Below are 21,460 nucleotides of genomic sequence, written 5' to 3'. Positions count from 1 at the left end.
AAATTGAATATCCTTTTACTGAACTCCTATTACTTTTCATTTTGGTTGCTCATACTTGCAATCTGGGCTGTGTGTTAACCAAATTGATTTCTACCTTCTCAAATAATACTGTACTATATAAAACAACAAAACAAAGAACAGCCATTGATTAAGAACATATACCAAAGAAGTCATAGAAAAACATGAATATTTTAAAGCATGATTCACAGATATTTGAAATTTTTATTGAGGATATTCTCCTATAATTATTTTAAGTATAATGAATAAGCATATAAGGTATCTAATTAAACATGCCTAATAAAATATTTTACTTGAAATGATTTCCCAAATATATTCTGGTTTTGTGCTCAACTAAATGTCCTTTCAGCATGTGTCAGAACCCACTGCTTTGTCTGTGTAACTGTCGGTCAGACCGTGGGCCCTCTGGGCATCCTTATTGCCTGTTGATCAACTCATGATCTTTATGACATTTACAGCCTGTCTTATCGGTCTAGTACCTATGACCACCACAGAAGTTCTTGAGAAAAACAGTCTAAGAATTGTTAGAAAAGTTCTCGTGGTGTATTTCTGCTCACACTTTGCTTGATCTTTTGTGGATTTGTTAGCTTACATCTTGTCAGCTTCCTCAAAGTAGATTGCCTATTGGGTATTTACTAGTATCTACCAGGTGATTCTTCTTCAAGCGAGAAAAAGCAGGAACTCAATTAAGTTACTCTTTATTAGTATGTCATCTCTCTAAGAAGTTACTTATATTTATTTTTGTACATGTATGATAGAAAACGGTACTTTTTAAAAAAACAAAACAAGGAAATTAGTCTATCTAAATGTGGTAAGAGATTTAAGCCACTTGTTTATTTTGGTACTAGAGGCCCAGTGCATGATTTAATCATGCACCTGGTGCACCAGCGGGCTGGCTGTCCGCCGGTGCACCAGGCCTTCCGAAAGCCTCCGGCGCAGCCATGACACAGACGCTGAGCTCGCGGCGCCACTGGCGCCGCGAGCTCAGCATCCTGCTGGCCCAATCAGCTACCCCGGCCACCCTGAGTCCCGCCCCCTGCGCCTCCTGCTGGCCCAATCATGGGCGTAGCGGAGTGATGGTAATTTACATATTACCATTTTATTATGTAGGATTATGACATGAAACATGTAAAAATACCTAAATTCAAGTGTTTAAGTTTTTTCTAATGAAGAAAGTAATTAAAACATAAATATGTTTAAGTATTAGAATTCCCCTTACCCAGTACAGAATTTCGGATCTTACCTTTCTCAAGAAGGTTATGTCATATAATTTTTTTTCAGTTGAGATCATTCTCAGCTAATTTTTTTCTAAGGAAAGATTTATTTTTATCAATAAATGACATAGTCTGGCTTGGACCCATGGACAGTACGCATGTTCTGATTATAACATGCCCATGGACTCAGTTACTCTTGGGCTAAGCTAACATTTTGATGAGATTTTATTTTACGAAGATTACTTATAAAATTTTCTGTAAACCTGGAATTTATTAATAAAACCCTTGGAGCCATTAATTTTCACTTTAATTTGCAAATATTTTCACTACAAAACAGAATATGTTGAGTGTTATAAAAATTAATACACTAGAGAAGTCAGGTATTTGTGTGTTTGAAAGACGATGAGGCCATTGAATTGCCACATCCATTTAAATGATTTTCATTACAAGATAAAGCATGTTTTAATTATTACTATTTTGGAACATAAATTATTACTCACCAAAATTGTTACTTTTTTAAAAATGTATTTGTGTTGATTCCAGAGAGAAAGGGAGAGGGAGGGAGAGATAGAAACATCAATTATGAGAAAGAATCATAGATTGGCTGCCTCTTGCACACTCCCTAATAGGGACTGAGCCCGAAACCCAGGCATGTGCCCTGACTGGGACTCCAACTGTGACCTCCTGGTTCACAGGTCAACACTCAGCCACTGAGCCACACTGGCTGGGTCAAAATGATTACATTTTAAAATGTAAGCTGTAAAGTCTCTCAGTTCCTTTTTTTTTTTTTTAAACCAATTGTTTATTATTAGTGGAATTGATTTACTAGTGAAAATCAATTACGTTGTCCCTGAAGTTTTCCAGAGAGTATATAATTGGCATTACTAGGAGGCTCATGCTCATAGTCATATGAATAAATCTTTTCTGTCTGGAAAAAATTAAAAATTTATGGTTCATGATTCTTTTACTCAGTTTTATGGGTTTAGTGTTTTTTCCCTTGGGAATGGATTTTCTTGTATTGTTACCTTTTGAATTGTTCCTGGCTGAGATCATTAAAGATCTTTGTCTTATTGAACCTTATGGAGAAGTTCAAGAAAACACTTCATAAAATCAGTAGGCAAAGCTTTTGTTGTTTCTGACTTGAAGTCTGATGAAAGAGAAAAACTCTAAAAGGAATTCTGTACTTTGAACATAAATGCTAAGTAAAGATGGTATTTATAGAAAGTTATCCTCCCACACACACTTGTTTTATTTAATACTAGAAGCCCAGTGCATGATTTAATCATGCACGTGTAAGCTGTCTGTCCGCTGGTCGGCAGCTCCGAAGTCCCTGGGCCCCTAGGGCGAGGCGGGGCCGGGGCGTGGTCCTCCTGCGCCAGAGCCCAGGCCGGGGTCTTGCCTTTGCCTCCCGCCCAGGAAGGCTGGGGCCGCCACCACGTGCTCCTGCGGCCCAACTGCCGCCAGACTCCTCCCCGGGGAGCCGCGCCGCCTGCCCTCCCCGCGCCCCCCCCCACCCCCCCACCCACCCCCCACCCCACCCCCCGCCTCCAAACCTCCAAAACGCTGGCTGGGCTCGCTGCCCCCGAGGCCCGTCGCTGAGCTCGCGTCGCCAGCCGCTGGCAACCCGAGCTCAGCATCCTGCCGGCCCAATCACCACCCCAGCCACCCCGAGTCCCGCCCCCTGTGTCTCCCGCTGGCCCAATCGTGGGCGTAGCGGAGTGATGGTAATTTAAATATTACCTTTTTATTATGTAAGATTTTAGATGTACTGTTTTGTTTAGGTGTCATAGAAAAGAACTTGTCATAACAGGGCTGTTCCGACCTATATTCTAGGATGGTACATCATTGGAAGAAGCAGAATGACTTTATTTTGCCTGGAAAAGTCTCCTGTGTGGACACCCAGTACGATGCTATTGCTTGTGTCCAGTGCAATTTTAACATTACTGGCCTTCAGTTTTTAAATAAAAATTTTATTTCACCAAAATAACAAGCATAGGCATTGAAAATGTTCTAGATTTTTGCATTAAATTTTATTATAAATGTTGTGTTTGATGTCAATAGTAAATACATATTGAAATTACAAGTCTGAGTGTATTATTTTAAAAATACCTAGATGATCAGCAAGCTTTGAACTCAATCATGCAAGATTTGGCTGTTCTTCATAAGGCCAGTCGACCAGCATTATCCTTACAAGAAACCAGAAAAACAAAATCTTTATCACCAAAAAAACAGGTATTTGTTTCAATAATATTTTAATAAATTTATATTGTTTTATGAATTATTTTTCTTGAATATCTTGATCTTATAGAGGTTTTGTTTAAAGTACTTAAATTTTATACTTTTGAATCAAATATTTTGTTAAACATTTTTTATGAGTGTGTGTTTAAAAATGGTAGAATTACATTTAATCTGGTAACTGTTCTCTGAAGTTGTTTAATTCATTCTTAAAGCACTTAACAATTTTTTTTATTTAAAGTCATCTATTCTGTATATTTTTACAAATGAGGATCATTTCGATTCTTGGTTAATCCTCAACAGAGGATATTTTTTTCATTGCTTTTCAGAGAGTAAAGGAGGGAGGGAGGAGGGAGGGAGAGAGAGAGATCGATGTGAGAGAGACACATCCCCGGTTGCCTTTCGCATGTGCCCTGACCAGGGGGTGGGGATCGAACCCACAACCCAGCTATGTGCCCTTGACCAGGAATCGAATCTGAAACCTTCAGTGCTGGGGCCAAGGCTCTACCCATTTAGCAACACCAGCCAGGGCCATTTTGATTCTTATAGATAAAATTTGTTTGGGATGTTGCCCTAAAAAGTAGAAATACAGTATGCTAAATTTCCCTCTAACAGGATTAGCAAATGTCTCATGCCCATGATGCCATCATTAACAGATCCTGTTGATCTTCCCTCTTGACCCCAAATTCAGCAACATAATTCTCAATCTGGCTCTTTGGCAGACCCTATCAATTTATTGGAGTTGATACTGAAATGAAACCTTCCCCGTCAGCTCTGTGATTTATTATTATTATTATTATTGATTTTTGGAGAGTAGAGGAAGGGAGTGGGATAGAGAGAGAGAAACATTTATGAGAGAGGAACATCATCGATGGACTGCCTCCTGCACGGCCCCTCCTGGGGATTGAGCCTGCAAATGAGGCACATGCCCTTGACCAGAATCGAACCTGGGGCCCTTTAGTCTGCAGGCCGACACTCTATCCACTGAGCCAAGCCGGCTAGGGCCCCTCTGCTCTGTTTTAAATACGTGACTAAGAAAAAAAAAAGAAATTTTATTTAATTTCTGAAATGATTTATCATTTCATTACAGAATGATGTCCGAGTCAAATTTGAACATAGAGGAGAAAAAAGGTAAGGAAGGAACATTACCTTTCAGATTATCAATTTAATTAAATGCGTGTTCTAGTTAAAGCCATTAGAGGTTCTTTCTATATTTTAATGAAGGCTCTTGGCTTACAGATTGAGAATGGAATAGTCCTTGGTAACGTGTAGCATGTATTTAAACTTAAGATAGAAACTGTCAAAATTCAGGCTAAACATTACAAAGATAAATGTTTTTACTTTGCAATATTCGGAAGTAAATAAGATCATTACGTAATGCAGCCTTTGAATATTGCCATTTTCTTTTATTTTTACTTATCGTAATCATATTATCTCCTTATCATACATATTATACTCTACAGAATTATGTATGTGGACTTAACATTCACAATTTTTAAAATATATATATTTTTTATTGATTTCAGAGAGAAAGAGAGAGAGAGAGAGAGAGAGAAACATCAATGATGAGAGAGTACCAATGATCACCTGCCTCCTGCATGCCTCACACTGGGGATCAAGCCCACAACCCGATCATGTGCCCTGACTGGGAATCGAACCGTGACTTCTTGGTTCATAGGTTGACACTCAACCACTGAGCCACACTGACTGGGCAACATTCACAATTTTGATTATTCTCAACATACAACATGTACTTAATGAGTAACATTGAGGGAAATGAGTTGGAATGGTGGCTGTGAATTATCTAGGAGAGGGAAGTCTAGTCTTCTTCTGGGTCTGTATCTCCATACAGTAGTAGAGGTGGGTGGTGATGGTTAACAACAGAATTATTAACAAGACTATTTGGAGTTGGAGAATATCAGATTCCATGTTTGTTATTCGTGTCTCATTAATATAATGAAAGATCTATCCATTTTAAGGACTTTAAAAAGGCTCAGAAATCATACAACCTGAGATGTAAAATGTTTTACACAGATACATGGTTTTTAAAAATGCGGTATGCTAGATATACTATGTAAGTCTAGTCCATTCTACTTTTTCTATTTACAGTTCTTTCATGGACATTTCAGTTTGTTTTTTTCATTCATGGAGTACTATTTATTGAGTGTTTCTTATCTGCCAGGCCCTGAGGTGACAGTCAGTGGAGCAGGTGGTCCCTCCTTTACAGAGTTTCCAGGCTAGTAGAGTAGTTCCAGGCTTAGGTGCATGTTCCCGGGAGCAGCACAGGCCAATCCGTTGCAACATAGGAAGAAATACTATAATTAATTTTTTTTAATTCTTTAAAAATATTTATATTTAAACGTTGAGTTGATAAGGGTACGGGAAATCAAAATTTGAACCCCCAAAGAATGACTTTATTCTTTTTAAAAGTTTTAGTCCATTTCATGGTATGAATATGACATAGTTAATTATTTTCTTCAGCAAAAATTTTACATTTCCCTTTAATACTCATATAACAGTTTCAGTGCAAATTACAAACTGCACAGCTTTGTAAGGATTCCCTTTTTATAATTTGTATTCAAATAGAACAGACTCAGCATTTGTGGACTTTGTGTTGAGAATTAGTGCACTTGATCAAAAACAAGCCATTGTGGTGCTCAGGTACAGTGGGTGTTTATATCTTTACTTAATTTTAATTTACCCAAAAGATAACTGTTGAGTCATGCCAGCTATTCCTAAGAAAATGAAATGTTTTAAAATTTCGTTCACACAGAATCCTTCAATTCCCCAGACCAGTTAGACTGGAGCATCTGAGGTCGAAAGCTAGAACTGCCTTTGGACAGTCCATGGAGCTCCATTACACCAATAACGAGGTAAATGGGAAGTTTAACTTCAAGTCGTTCTTGTTTTGGAAAGTAGTGTATTCATTTCAGAGACTGTTTTAGGACTGTTGTGTTTTTATTCAGGGATTGATGCAGATATGGTATGTTAGAGGAATGATAGAGCACAAATTTGTAAATTTAATTAAAATGGATTTTTCCATTGTCAAAATATTAAAAGGTACTAATGTGAAGATAATTGAGAATCTACTAAAGGAGGAAATATATATGTGTTATTTAAACATTTGCTGTTTATTTATATTTTATTTTTACTCTGTGTGCTTTATTGATAAATTATCTTTTCTCATACTCTATACTTACTAAAGAGACAGTAGAGCTTTGGTAGTGAGTTTAGTTAAAACTTACAGGATTATTTTCATGGTGGTTAAGACATGATTAGATCATGTTTATATTTGGGAGTTGGTACATGATCTTAAGGGCTTGTTGTGGCCCTGAGGAGCTCTGTGTTCTGGGGGAACCCCTTTTGAAACTTCTGTAAAATCTGGATTAGATTTGATGATCTCTGAGGTTTCTTTCAGATCCTATGAAGAGATCTCAAGATCTCAAGACCTTAAAATTTTCAGGGACAATGTAGTTAACTGGTTAATTTGTACTTTTGTTTGTTTGTTTGTTTACCCACTGAGAAAATACCTGTTGAATTTGCTAGGCATAATGCTATGAGTTAGGAATTACAGCCCCTTATGGAATTTATAGACTTACTAGAGGCCCAATACACAAAGATTCGTGCAAGAATAGGCCTTCCTTCCCTTGGCTGCTGGCACCGCCTTCACTCCGGCCCAGAGCTGCCTTCCACCTCTCTCCTAGTTGCATCAATTTACATATTCCCTCCTTATTGGCTGTGGGTGCCACCATCTTCGTTGCAAAGTTACGGTCAATTTGCATACTCTGTCTTTATTAGATAGGATAGTAGTAGAAGCAGTTAGTTAATAAATGAACTGTTTAAATATATTAAGTTCTTTGAAGGAAATGCATAAAATATTGTGATAAAGAATAAAGGCAAGGGCAGTAGGTATTCTATTTAGATAGTACTAAGGAAGAACTGACTGAGGTGCTAATGTTTAATTACTGAAAATTGAGGTAGGAAAAGACAACCCTGCAAAGACTTTGAGAGAAAGAACATTCTTTGTAGAGAAAGCAGCTTGTGAGCAGTGGGAGGCCCTAACCTGGAAAAGACTTCTGCGCTCCAGGGACAGAAGTCCTAGTGGGAATGGAGTGACAGGGGAAGTGTTGTGTCCGAGTCCCTATGCCAGGGACTGGACCTCCTTGGATGCCAGGTATCAGACGGAGAAGATATGAGCAGTCATAGGCATATAAGAGAGACTTTATTGAAGACCCAGTAGCCCTTGCTAATATAGTAGCAAACACGGGAGCCACTGCTAACAAAGTAGCCTGACCAAGCAGCCACACACCGCTGATCAGTAATACATCTTCCCTATAATGAGCCCCGTATGGGCTGGTCAGAAGCAACTTATATACAGCTTAAGCTCAAACAAAAGAGGCTTCATGCCAAATAGTGACCTCAGTATTTGGGCTACAGACAGGTATGCCTGCACAGTGTATAGCTTTCTGCGCCCTTGCTTTTGCACCTGCTTATAGTAAGTTAGCTTTGAACACCCTGATTAGGATTCCCACGCTCAGAGTGGCCTTGAACATCTGGTGTACTCTAGACAGGGTTCCTACAGGAAGCTTAGTAAAAATTAATTTTAGAAAACATGTGAAACATTCTGCAAATAAAAACATTTGAAAATATGAATGAATTGATTTAAAGCAAAACAGTCTTACCTAACTTGAATCTTTATCTCATGGTATGATTCTAGGGGAACCCAGATGCATCTTTGTTTTTGTTTGTTCTAGAATTCTTTCATAGAAAATTTTCAGATATCAAGTACATTAAAACTACAGTATTGTCTTGATCTACCAGGCAAATAGGTCTATCAAGAAAAATGATGTTAGTTGGCATTACTTTTTCATACTGTACCTGTTCTTGTTCCTAGAATTACTGTGTTTTTTTTTTTCTGAGTTCTCCAAATTTGTTTATATATACATTTTTGTAGGGTTTTCTTGAGGACTGACATCAAGCTAATTGATCTGTTGTTTTAGGAACCCTCTTCCATGTTCTAAAAATTGAAAAACTTCCCCATTGACAGGTATCTCCCCCCCTCCCCCCATACTTTTGAAGGATTTTTGGGAATGGTTCCGCCAATATCTCTGGGTGGGATGTGGTAGAGGAGGCATTAGGATGAGATTATGTTGTTTAAAATTTTCTTGCAGCTCAGATTCTGTGAGAACCTGTGATTCTGTGAATTAGCCATGTTATAAGTTACATCATGACAAACTCAGTGCCCCTCCTTGGACATGGGTGCACTAGGAAAGAACTTACAAGGAATGTTAGTTTTCTTGGCCTGTGGATAAGCAAAAACTCATTTATACTGTTGTTATTCCAGGTCTATAAATATTTTTTCTAGTGTAATATAATATTTTTTCCAAAAGGGCCATCCTACCTAATAAAATGGTAATATGTAAATTACCATCACTCTGCTACGCCCACAATTGGGCCAGCGGGAGGCACAGGGGGCGGGACTCGGGGTGGCCGGGGTAGCCGATTGGGCCAGCAGGACGCTGAGCTCGCGTCGACAGCCTTTGGGGCAGCGAGCTCACGTCCCGCCGCGGACCATCAAGGGGGGGAGCTGGGTGCCTGTCTGCTCCGGCACCAGGCCTTTCAGAAGCCTCCGCTGAGCCGGAGGCTTCCGAAAGGCCTGGTGCACCAGCGGACAGGCATCCAGCTCCCGTGATCGAAAGCGAAAGCGTGTAGGGGACCCTACACGTGCATGATTTAATCATGCACTGGGCCTCTAGTTCTATATAATAGAGATGTAATATGCAAATAGTCGTTACGCCTTGATGTGTAACGACCGGATCATGGATCATCAGGCGGGTGGGGCAGCGAGCTACAAGTGGGCGGCGGAGAGCTGCAGGACGGGGCAGGGCAGCAAGCTATGAGGGAGGGCGGGGAAAGCTACAGGAGGGCGGGGCAGCAGGCAGAGAGCTACTGGAGGGTGGCAGCGAGCTACTGGTGCACATATTTGTGCACAGGGCTACTAGTTATTCTATAAACTTCTAGCTTGCCAGAATCAAAACAACCAGTAACTTTAAGCCAATGATTGGATTTGTTAGTTGGGCTCCTGTTTATGTCAAATGTGTCAGGTGACTCTGTCTGTGTGCTTTACCGTGGCGGGTAAATGTGGGGTGTGCATTGAAATAAAGTAAGTGGATATTCTGCCCTGGCTGGTTGGCTCAGTTGGTTGGAGTGTCGTCCTGTCCTGTACACCAAAAAGTTGGGGGTTCAATTGCCGGTTTGATCCCTGATCAGGACACATACAGGAAGCAACAGATCAGTGTTTCTCTCTCACATCTAGGTTTCTCTCTCCCCATTTCCTCTCTCTCTGAAATTCAATAAAAATATATCCTTAGGTGAGGATTAACAGAGGGGGGGAAAAAGAAAGTAAATGGATTTTTAAGATCATTTCCATTTGGAAAACCTTTTTATGGCCTGTTTTCATGTTTCACTATGTAAAGTCAGGAAAATAATTTACTCCTTTCAAATTTAGTTTCTGTTTAGTGGGTTTTTAAACTCAATTTTTAGTTTCCTTTCCAGAAGGGCTTAATATTAGCACACAACTGGTTTATCAATAATAAGCAAGAAGGAAATAGATTTCATAAATTAGCCTAAATTGAATTTATGAAGCAGGAAAATGTTGGGTGATTTATTTAATATAATTTAGACAAGCAGGGACTTGTAAAATTTGTAACAGGTGGCCTTAGAACATACAAGGAACCCATCAGAACTACAGGCAGCAGTCCAGGCTCTGCTCCAGGCACCCGCTCCAGAATGTCCACATCTCATGTTTGCAAACGAAGAAGAGCAAAATCACTCTCCGTAATATTTTGATACTGTAATTTAAACCAGCGTTTTCCCTCAAAGCAACAATATTGTGGAGAAGTAAATAATTCCAATTATAATTAAATGTATAGTAAAAGTAAATATTCAGGTTTTCCCCTCAAATGAAAAATTGGCAAAACAATCTTCATTTCATTAAAATGTTTTCTAGTGCTTAAGATATAATAAAAAAGAATATTAAAGATAGGAACAAGATATACCAATATGGTTCATAATTGATAGATAATGAAAATAATTTAAGGAGATTAGGCTTGTTCTATAATACCAAACAGTTAATTTTTTTTATTATTAGAAAAAAATTCTCATAGAGAAACAAAGGGTCTGGCTAGTTGATAAGTTGTAATGTATAAAATTAACTACTCAAAGAAATTGGGAATATAATTTCAAGCACTGAGTAAGTTAACAGAAACAGATTGTATGATGGAATTCTTTCTTTTCTTTTTTAAAAATATTTTTATTGACTTCAGAGAGGAAGGGAGAGGGAGAGAGAGAGAGATAGAAACATCAATGATGAGAGAGAATCATTGATTGGCTGCCTCCTGCACAGTCCCCCACTGGGAATGGAGCCTGCAAGCCAGGCATGAGCCCTGAATGGGAATGGAACCATGACCTCCTGGTTCATAGGTCGATGCTCAACCACTTAGCCACACTGGCCGGGTGAATTCTTTCTTATTAGTCCGGTGAGGCCTCACTTAACCCTTTGGACTTGCTTGCTTTTTTCTCGATTCCTTTATTCTACTCAGGATTTAATTTTTTAAATACCCCAGATTTTACAAAGCGCGGCAGTAGAATAAAAAACTGGAGTTTCTTTTCATACAAATTTATTTATTTGGATTTTTTTATATTTCAAATTATTGATACATTCAAAGAGTATAAAAAGAGCTGCTACCGATGCTAACCGTGTCGAGTCACACTCGACATCCGAGTGCAAAAGGTTAATAGTATGGACAGGTTCTGTGACTTTAAGCAAAACAACTTATAATGGAACCAATTTTACCACAGGCTAATTGAAATAAACAGAGTTACGTTCCTGCACATCAGGACCTGTGTATTTGTGTCTGGTAGCCTTTCTTTCTTTTGTGTGTGTGTGTGTGTGTGTGTGTGTGTGTGTGTGTGTGTGTGTTTTGTTTTGTTTTGTTTAATCTTTATTGTTCAGATTATTACAATTGTTCCTCTTTTTTTCCCACATAGCTCCCCTCCACCCGGTTCCCACCGCAACCTCTGCCCTTAACCCCCACCACCACTGTCCTCATCCATAGGTGTACGATTTTTGTCCAGTCTCTTCCCGCACCCCCCACACCCCTTTCCCCCCGAGAATTGTCAGTCCACTCCCTTTCTATGCCCCTGATTCTATTATATTCACCAGTTTATTCTGTTCATCAGATTTTTTATTTACTTTATTTTTAGATTCACTTGTTGATAGATATGTATTTGTTGTTCATAATTTTTATCTTTACCTTTTTCTTCTTATTCCTCTTCTTAAAGAATACCTTTCAGCATTTCATATAATACTGGTTTCGCAGTGATGAACTCCTTTAGTTTTTTCTTATCTGTGAAGCTCTTTATCTGACCTTCAATTCTGAATGATAGCTTTGCTGGGTAGAGTAACTTGGTTGTAGGTTCTTGCTATTCATCACTTTGAATATTTCTTGCCACTCCCATCTGGCCTGCATAATTTCTGTTGAGGAATCAGCTGACAATCATATGGGTGCTCCCTTGTAGGTAACTAACTGCTTTTCTCTTGCTGCTTGTAAGATTCTCTCTTTGTCTTTTGCTCTTATCATTTTAATTATGATGTGTCTTGGTGTGGCCCTCTTTGGATTCCCTTTGTTTGTGGTTCTCTGCGCTTCCTGGACTTGTAAGTCTATTTCTTTCACCAGGTAGGGCAAGTTTTCTGTCATTATTTCTTCAAATAGGTTTTCAGTATCTTGCTCTCTCTCTTCTTCTGGCACCCCCATAATTCAGATATTTGTACACTTGAAGTTGTCCCAGAGGCTCCTTACACTATCTTCATATTTTTGGATTCTTTTTGCTTTTCCAGTTGGGTGTTTTTTGCTTCTTTGTATTTCAAATCTTTGACTTGATTCTTGCATTCCTCTAGTCTGCTGTTGGATCTCTGTATATTATTCTTTATTTTAGTCAGTGTATGCTTAATTTCTAGTTGGTCCTTTTTCATATCCTCAAGGATCTCACTAAATTTATCGGCCTTTTCTAGAAAATTCTTGAAAAACCTTATAACCGTGGTTTTGAACTCTATATCCAGTCATTTACTTTCCTCCATTTCTTTCATTTGTGACATGTTTCTTTGTCTCTGCATTTTGGCTGCTTCTCTGAGTTGATAGAGTGGCTTTGTGTGCTAGGTGTCCTATAGGGACCAGTGGCTCAGCCTCCCCAGTTACCTGAGGTGGACACTCTTGGTGCACCCCTTTGTGGGCTGTGTGCACAGTCTTGTTGTAGTTAAGCCTTGATTGTTGTTGGTATCACTGGGAGGAATTGACCTCCAGGCCAATTGGCTGTGAGGATCAGCTATGTCTATGCTGGGAGAACTTCTGTGCTGGAGACACCCTTATGAGACAAGACTTGCTTTAGTGGGGCTTTGGTGCTCACTGAGTCTGCCCCCTGAGTGTGTCCCTTATGAATCTGAGGAGTTGTAATCTGGATGGTCCCACTCTGACCCCTGGGTACACTGGCTCTTGGATCTCCAAGGAGGTGCTAATTTAGCCTCTGCCTGAGGCCACCCAGCAGGAGCTATGGAAAGATCTGCAGATTCCTCTTCTTTGTTTGGGTTTTGGAGGTGCACAGATGAGGCCCAGCTGTGAAGCAATGCAAGCTGCTGCGGGGCCTTGGGCCTTCTTTTGGATGTTCTGGGTCTCACTGACTCAGCTGCAGTTTGTTAGGTAAGTTTAGAATTCAAAGGACCAGGCCATTCATATGCAAAAGCCTCTGTGCTCAGCTTGGATGGGTTGGAATCTCAGGGCGGAGCAAGCAGCAATGGCTTCATGGGGCGGGATCTCAGGGCGGAGCAAACCACAATGGCTTCCCATCAGCCCTGCCCTAAGATGCCCCTGGGTCTCCGTGTCCTGCGGTAATTGCTGCAGGCACCTCTGAGAGAAAGCCTCCCTCGAGTTTCACCCGCAGCCAGACAGTCCAGTTTCTCCCCGTATGAGTCTGGGTCCCCAGAGTCTCACCCGGAACTGGAGTTCAGAGCAGTCGGGAGCTTTTTTTCTCCCTCCAGATTGAAAAAGCCAGCCGCGTACTCAGTTGCCAGCCCTCTCCGCGCGCACGCGCCTCCGCACCTCTGCCTTCCGCACCTCTGCATTCTGCAGCTCCTCTGAGTCTCAGTGTGCTTTTCTCTTTCCTTCTAGTTGTAGAATTTCCACTCAGCCAGCCTTCCTGTGGTTCTGGATGACGTCCATTTTGTCTTTTAGTTGTAGTTTTGAAATTGTTGTGCGAGGCAGCAGTTCAGGTATTTACCTATGCCGCCATCTTGGTTTCTGTCAGTCTTTCTTAAAACAAGGAATTTTTTTCATAAATCAGTAGAGAAGGAATGCACACCATATCAGCTAGTGGGTTTGGGTGTAGGTGAAGCTTTCACTCTATGATACTTATTAAACAACATTTAGCAAGTGTTCGCTCTCTTCTGTGTGCTCCATGTTAACTGGCAGTGTGTGTGTTTGGGGGGTGAGTGCGGAGCAGCATCCTTGTCTTCAAGGAATTTACACTGTACTAGAGGCCCAGTGCACGACATTCGTACATGGGTAGGGTCCCTAGGCCTGGCCAACGATCAGGGTCGATCTGTGGGGCGACTGGCGGGGCGATCGGGGGACCCCTGCTGGCACCTGCCTTAGAGGCAACCAGCAGGGAGATCAGGGGGTGGCGCCAACCTGCTTGCTGGCCGGCCCCACCCCGCGATCGCCCTGTCGCCACCAGTCACCTCCCTCTGTGGGGCAAATGGGGGCGAGCTCCCACTGGCACCTGCCTTGGCTGGCCTGGGGCCTGCGGGCTGGGGCCAGCTCCTGCATTGAGCGTCTGTCCCCTGGTGGTCAGTGCATGTCATAGTGACCGGTTGTTCCACCATTTGGTTGATTTGCATATTAGGTTTTTATTATATAGGCTAGGACTCCAAACTAACTAGGCCTTTACATTTGAGTGGCTTATTTACAGTGTTAGTTAGAGCAGGCTAAGTGTGGGATATGTTCACAGTTTTTATTCTGTTCTTTTAATGAAATGGGATATACTTTGAAGGTTATTGAAAGAGTCATCTTATGCTAAGTTTGCAATGTGTTTTAAAAAGAAAAAGGTATTTTGATTTTGTTTAATTGTATCATGCTTGTTCTCATATATCCCCCAGGTGCTTTAGTCTTGTATAATGTCTGATCCAGTAGGAGACCAGACTTGAAAGCAGATTTCCACATTCAGGATTTGCTATTTAGCTTATATTTGTTTAGAGTGTAGTGGTCAAGTCACCAGGGTTAGGGAGATGAGCCCCTCCATTGCAGCTGTCACAGATACTCTTTGTGTTGGGATATAGCTAAGCACAGCCAGTGAGAATGCAAATTCATCATTCCTATTAAAAAAACAACTTAAAGTTTCATCAGTGAAACATAACAGTACCTTTTATTTTATACTAGAGGCCCGATGCACAAAATTCGTGCAAGGGCTTCAGCCCTCACAGCCTTGGCTGGCCCTCGCAGTCCCTTGCAGGTCGGCTTTGTCTGGAAGGTCGTTTGGCTGTTTGGTCTAATTTGTATATTAGCTCTTTATTATATAGGACTAGTGGCATGATGCACGAAATTCGTTCACGGAAGGGGGGTGTCCCTCAGCCCGGCCTGCACCCTCTCCAATCTGGGACTCCTCAAAGGATGTCCTACTGCCATTTTACAGGGATTGGGCCTAAACCGGCAGTTGGACATACCTCTCGCAATCTGGGACTGCTGGCTCCTAACCACTCACCTTCCTGCCTGCCTGATTGCCCCTAACCACTCTGCCTGCTGGCCTGCTTGCCCTCAACTGCCCCCCGCCGCTGGCCTGCTCACCCCCAAATGCCCCCCTGCCAGCCTGATCACCCCCAACTACCCCCCGTGCCAGTGTGCTTGCCCCCAACTGCCTTCCCTGCTGGCCTGCTCTCCCCCAGCTGCCCCCCTGCTGGCCTGCTCACCCCCATCTTCCCTCTCCACTGGCCTGCTCACCCCCAACTGTCCCCCTGCTGGCCTGCTTACCCCAACTGCCCCCCCCCTGCTGTCCTGATCTCCCCCAACTGACCCCCACTGTCGGCCTGCTCGCCCCCAACTGGCTCCCCTGCTGATCTGCTCACTCCTAACTGCCCCCTCGCGCCGGCCTGATCACCCCCAACGCGCGCCCCCCCCCCCCATTTTCCTGATCACCCACAACTGCCGTCCCATCCTGGCCTGATCACCCACAACTGCCCTCCTCTGTTGGCCTCTAACTGCCTTTACCTCAGCTGTGCCACCATGGCTTTGTCCAGAAGAACGTCCGGAAGGTCTCCCAGTCTAATTAGCATATTACCCTTTTATTAGTATAGATAGATGCCTGATGGATGGGTAGTGGCTGGCTAATTTGCCCTGAATGGTGTCCCGGATCAGGTTAGGGCTTCCCTTGGGGTGTGGGGCGGCCTGGGCGAGGGGCTAATGGCTGTTTGCAGGCTGGCCACGCCCCCAGCGAGGACTCTTACTCAGTGGGGGTGTGGCCAGCCTGGGTAAGGGCCTGAGGGCCGTTTTCAGGCTAGCCATGCTCCCCGGCGACCCAGGCTCCCAGCCCCTCCTTTTTTTTTTTCTCCAGCCCCTCCTTGAGAGGCAGCAAGGGCGGGTGGGAAGCTTGGCTTCCTCCATCGCCAGGGGCAACCCCAGTCTTCTGCTCGCTCCAGCTCCATGGCCGCCACTATCTTTGTTGGGTTAATTTGCATACTCGCTCCTGATTGGCTGGTGGGCGTAGCAGACGGATGGTCAATTTGCATGTTTCTCTTTTATTAGTGTAGACTAGAGGCCTGGTGCATGAGATTCGTGCACAGAGGAGGTGTCCCTCAGCCCGGCCTGCATCCTCTCGCAATCTGGGATCTCTCGGGGGATGTTGGGCCTAAACTGGCAGTTGGACATCTCTCTCACAATCCGGGACGCTGCATGCACCAGTGACCATACTTTTTTTTAATATATATTTTTTATTAATTTTTTTTATAGATAGGAAGGGAGAGGGATAGAGAGTTAGAAACATCGATGAGAGAGAAACATCGATCAGCTGCCTCCTGCACACTCCCTACTGGGTATGTGCCCGCAACCAAAGTACATGCCCTTGACCGGAATCAAAAATCAGTCTGCAGGCCGACGCTCTATCCACTGAGCCAAACTGGTTAGAGCAACCATACTTTTCATACAGGTGAAAGGCATCTTGCTGTTGTATGGGCAGTTACATTTTTTTGCCCTGATTATATAAAGTAGTACATAACATGATCCTTTTGAGGCAGTAGTACCATTTCCCCATCTTATGGGTGGAAAAACTGAAGCAGAGAGAAGTTAAGTAATTGGCTTTGCCACACAGTTATAAGTGTCAGAATCAGGGCTGACCACAAAATGTGTAAGCCAGAGTCCATGCATGTCATCGCTGCATCATCCTGTTTTTTCAGTGTTACAGTAGCCTTGCCAGGTTTTAATTTTTAAATCTAAGAGACTGTTCCCAATATATAGGGTATGGTCCCTACACCTGGCCAGCAATCAGGGCCAATCTGTGTGGCGACCTGCAGGCAGGGCGATTAGGGAGGCCCCCCACTGGCCGGCCCCACTCCCCGATCACTGCCGCCGGTCCCCTTCCTCTGTGGGAGGCAACCGGCAGGGCGCTCGCTGGCCAGCCCCGCCCCCCGATCGCCGCCACCAGTCACTTCCTTCTTGGGGGGCAGTGCATGCCATAGCGGCCAGTTGCCCCACCGTTCGGTTGATTTGCATATTAGGGTTTTATTATATAGGATAGGATAGTTTTGTGTGTACTCTTTAATGCTGTTTTGGAGTGAAGGTACTATAACTTAAGTTTAGCAATATTATGGAAATATCCTAGATAATTAATTTTAAATGTGTTTCTGGAATAATTTAATGATTCATGAAGCAAAAAAGGTGTTTATATTTATTCTGTGATTTTAGTGGTGGTAGGATCGGAAGAGCAAAGCAGTCTGGATACATATATTCTTTCGTAATTCCATTATATTGACAAATCAAAGAGGCAGGTATTCTGAGGGCTCTAAGTTATAATCCCATAGGAATGAGATGGTCCTGGAAGGACCTGATGGCTGCATGATTCCTGACGTTCCTTTTTGTGTAGCTGGTGATCCCATTAACTACTCAAGATGACTTGGACAAAGCTGTGGAGCTGCTGGATCGCAGTGTTCATATGAAGAGCCTCAAGATATTACTTGTAGTAAATGGAAGTACACAGGTATGAATCAGGATTGTCAGTAAGGACTATAGGGTTTGTGCCTGTGAAAATTAATATATGAAACATAGTTACAGTCTATAATTATTAATATATTTTCAATATGATTAAATGAAAACTTACACATTGTAACTGCTATCGTTTAATATCCTTACTCCTCAAAACTCTATAGCCAATATTACAAGTGTAATATATTGTACATATGAAACTAGCAGAAACTGAGAACTTGGGAAGAAGTAATGTTAAAATTTTAAAGAGTAGTTTTGATAACACTCACAAACAATATAGAATATCTAGGATGTTTATAGTAGGGGAGAGGATTTTGTTTAAAACCTTAAAGGAGAAGAATCGCATTAATCATCCTTTTTCCTCTGTAGGCTACTAATTTAGAACCATCGCCATCACTAGATGATTTGGATAACACAGTATTTGAAGCAGAGAGGAAAAAACGGCTTTCTGTAATAGGTAAGAGAGCTAGTATCTGAATCGTGAAAAGGGTGATTTCTCAGTTTTTTTCTCTAACCTTTTATATATCCTAAACATAACCCTGATAAATAGCAGGCTATCTCTAACTCTCTATAATTTATCTAAGTTAACTATGTTCTAGTATCTGATATTTCTTGAAAAATTATGTCAAGTATTACAGGATTAGCAATCTCCAATTTACACATTCTCTTTCTTTATACACCCCCAGGGTATTTTAATGTTGAACAAATTCAAATTACTCATAGAAATTTTAACTATACAAATGAACTGGAGGGAAAAAATTAAAAGAAGTATTTTAATATATTAAAATTAATAGATGGCCTGTCCAGAGGGGCTCGCTTGGTTGAGGATCGTCCCTGCACTGAAAGGTTGCCATTCAATTCCCCGTCAGGGCACATTCCTGGGTTTCAGGTTTGATCTCCAGTCGGGCAGCATGCGGAGGCAGCTGATCAATGTTTCTCTCTCACATTGATCTCTCCTCTCCTCTCCCCTCCCCTCCCCTCCCCTCCCCTCCCCTCCCCTCCCCTCCCCTCCCCTCCCCTCCCCTCCCCTCCCCTCTCCTCCCCTCCCCTCCTTCTCTGTCTCCCTCCCTCCCTTCCTTCTTCTCTAAAAGCATGACCTTGTGTGAGGATTAAAAACTAAAATTAATGGATGGACTATGTTCATAAGCCTTTCTCTGTGTTTTAGTTAATGTCAAGAATGTTATCAAAATAAAGAGTTTCCAGATTATGCTTCATTATTACTTTACTGGAGGCCCAATGCATGAAATTCGTGCAAGGGGCTTGGCCCTCACAGCCCCAGCTCCGTCCGGAGGGTCCTTCTGCTGTTCTGTCTAATTAGCATATTAGCTCTTTGTTATATAGGATTAGTATTCAGTTTTTATTTCTCAGTAATGATATACTGTTACAATTAAGCTATGGTGCAAAGAGAAATGGATGCTGTGTGCCGTGTTTTCCAGGAGGCCTGTTAGAGGGGCATGGGTTGGGCAGAGGTGCTCGGAGCTCCCCAGTCTTCTCTTTGTATGGAACACTGATAAGCCACGTTTTTATATTGCAGGAGCATTACATTGCTCAGAAACCACCGGTGTAAATGTGTTTAGCAGTGATTATGGTCATTAAAGATAGAACGAAAACATATTTGAGCGAAGGGTTTAAAGGGAAGAAGTAGAAGAGGCAAACAGATGGATAGGGAGGAAGCAGGAAGTATGACAAAATAAGAGATGTGATTGGGAATCTAAGACTGGTAACAGAAGAGATTTGTTAATTACGAGAGAAAAGATTAAATTAGCATGTGAATCACCAAAAAATATCGGTTATTTATCTTCTGTTTGGTCCTTCTGAATTTGGTCCTTACATAAATTCTACTGTTCAGAAATGCTGAAAATGTGAGCAACAAAGAAAATATACAAGTAAAACAAAAATTGTTTGTCTTCATTTGACTATATTTTTATATAATTTAAAAGTCTGTTGAAAGAACATTAGGGTTACCTGAATTTCAGTTCCATCTCTCTGATTGAGCTCTGTAACTTTGTCCACTTTAAATTATGGGATTGTTGTAGCAATAAATTGAGAGAGCACCTTTAAAGTACATTTTGCTTTTCAAACTAGGAAGCATGGCTACTAGTAATTATACATTTCTTTCTTCCCTTGTCACATTTTAGTACCTATCATTTTAAAGTAAAATATTCTCAATTTATTTTTATTTATAATTATTTTTTAATTGGTTTTAGGGGGAGAGAGAGAAATATCGATGTGGAGAAGCATTGGTCGATTGCCTCCCATACGCGCCCTGACCGGGGATCAAACCCAGAGCCTGGGCCTGTGCCCTGACCGGGATTGAACCTGCCACCTTCTGATGCACAGGACTAAGTTCCAACCACCTGAGCTGGTCCAGCCAGGGCAAACATTGCCGATTTATTTTAGTCGAATTAGACAGAACAAGCTAAATGTATTAGTTAAATTGACATTTTCAATTCATTTTTAATTACAATTATACTGAATGGCTCACTCTTATTCTTGTTATAAACATTCTTGTTTGATGTCACTGCTAGATAAGAAATTGTAAATTGCAAATTAAAAAATTACTGGTCTTCCATTTGCTACTTCTTTAAACTTGGAATGGCTTTGATAGATACGATCATTATCTTCTTTCCTTATTTACTAACAATTATTCCCTTTAATTATTTTCATAAAAGCTAGCAAGAGGAAAACTTCCTTTGAGATGGGATTCTATACTGGTGCGGAGGTTTTGACCATGAGTGCATTGGCATACCCATTACTAACAAAAGTTAAGAAAAATGGGTTATTAAGTAAGGAGATGAAGACACTTTTATAGTCTTTTTTTCTTCCCTGTCTCGTTTTAGTAACGAGTATATTGGTCTTCTTCTATAATCAAGGGCATATGGAAGACATAAAAACATCCGGGCAATGTGGTCATAGTTGTGACAAAGCCTGAGTCAGCCTCTGGCTTAGAGTTGAGTCCCTACTCACTTCAGAGTCCAGTGTGGAAAAGAATCTCTTTGTGCACATCTCCTGGTACTCATTTCATACTCTTCCTGGTCTCATCGCTAACAGATACTGGCGTGTATTCACAATGACCCCTTTACATAAGGTTCAACTTCTTTTCTTTTAAATCTGACCAGAGCTTTTAATGCTCATGTAACTTCCCCATATGTTTTTTAAAGTTTAAGTTAAAAAAATTAGGAACAGAGAGAAACTGTGTTAATAAACATGACATTATTTCTGTACATCCAGGTAAAAATAAAGTGGATTATTGTCTAATAAGAAATTAAGTGATGAATTAGACCAACTATATTAGATTCTCCAATTTTCAACATTATGAAATGTACATTTCAGGAACATGGCTTGCCACAAAAAACAGCAGCCTAATTTTAAGTATCCAATAATAAAATTCAGGACTCCAAATTGAAAGCACTCTAATACAAGCTACATGGTTAAGAAGTCATCTCACTTTAAAGAGAGAAGTCATCTCACTTTAAAGTCATTTCAGATTAAAGAGAGGGCCCTAACCGGTTTGGCTCAGTGGATGGAGCGTCGGCCTGCGGACTGAAGGGTCCCAGGTTCAATTCCGGTCAAGGGCATGTACCTTGGTTGCGGACACATATCCAGTAGGGGGTGTGCAGGAGGCAGCTGATCGATGTTTCTCTCTCATCGATGTTTCTAACTCTCTATCCCTCTCCCTTCCTCTCTGTAAAA

General features: G+C 41.5%; 1 protein-coding gene across 2 annotated transcripts in view; it reads left to right on the top strand.

The window, feature by feature from the left end:
* Nucleotides 1-21,460, top strand: part of MAP3K2 (mitogen-activated protein kinase kinase kinase 2) — a 105,436-nt gene that overhangs the window by 60,423 nt on the left and 23,553 nt on the right. For both annotated transcript variants that reach the window (XM_079781783.1, XM_079781784.1), the window contains 5 exons: nucleotides 3,346-3,464; nucleotides 4,558-4,598; nucleotides 6,241-6,340; nucleotides 17,649-17,762; nucleotides 18,137-18,224. In XM_079781783.1, coding sequence (XP_079637909.1) covers nucleotides 3,346-3,464; nucleotides 4,558-4,598; nucleotides 6,241-6,340; nucleotides 17,649-17,762; nucleotides 18,137-18,224 — 462 coding nt within the window. The remainder of the gene's footprint in view (nucleotides 1-3,345; nucleotides 3,465-4,557; nucleotides 4,599-6,240; nucleotides 6,341-17,648; nucleotides 17,763-18,136; nucleotides 18,225-21,460) is intronic.

Source organism: Cnephaeus nilssonii (genome assembly GCF_951640355.1).
Source record: "Cnephaeus nilssonii genome assembly, chromosome: 10".
NCBI classification, from domain to species: Eukaryota; Metazoa; Chordata; class Mammalia; order Chiroptera; family Vespertilionidae; genus Cnephaeus; species Cnephaeus nilssonii.
This window is presented reverse-complemented; position numbering and strand designations above follow the sequence as displayed.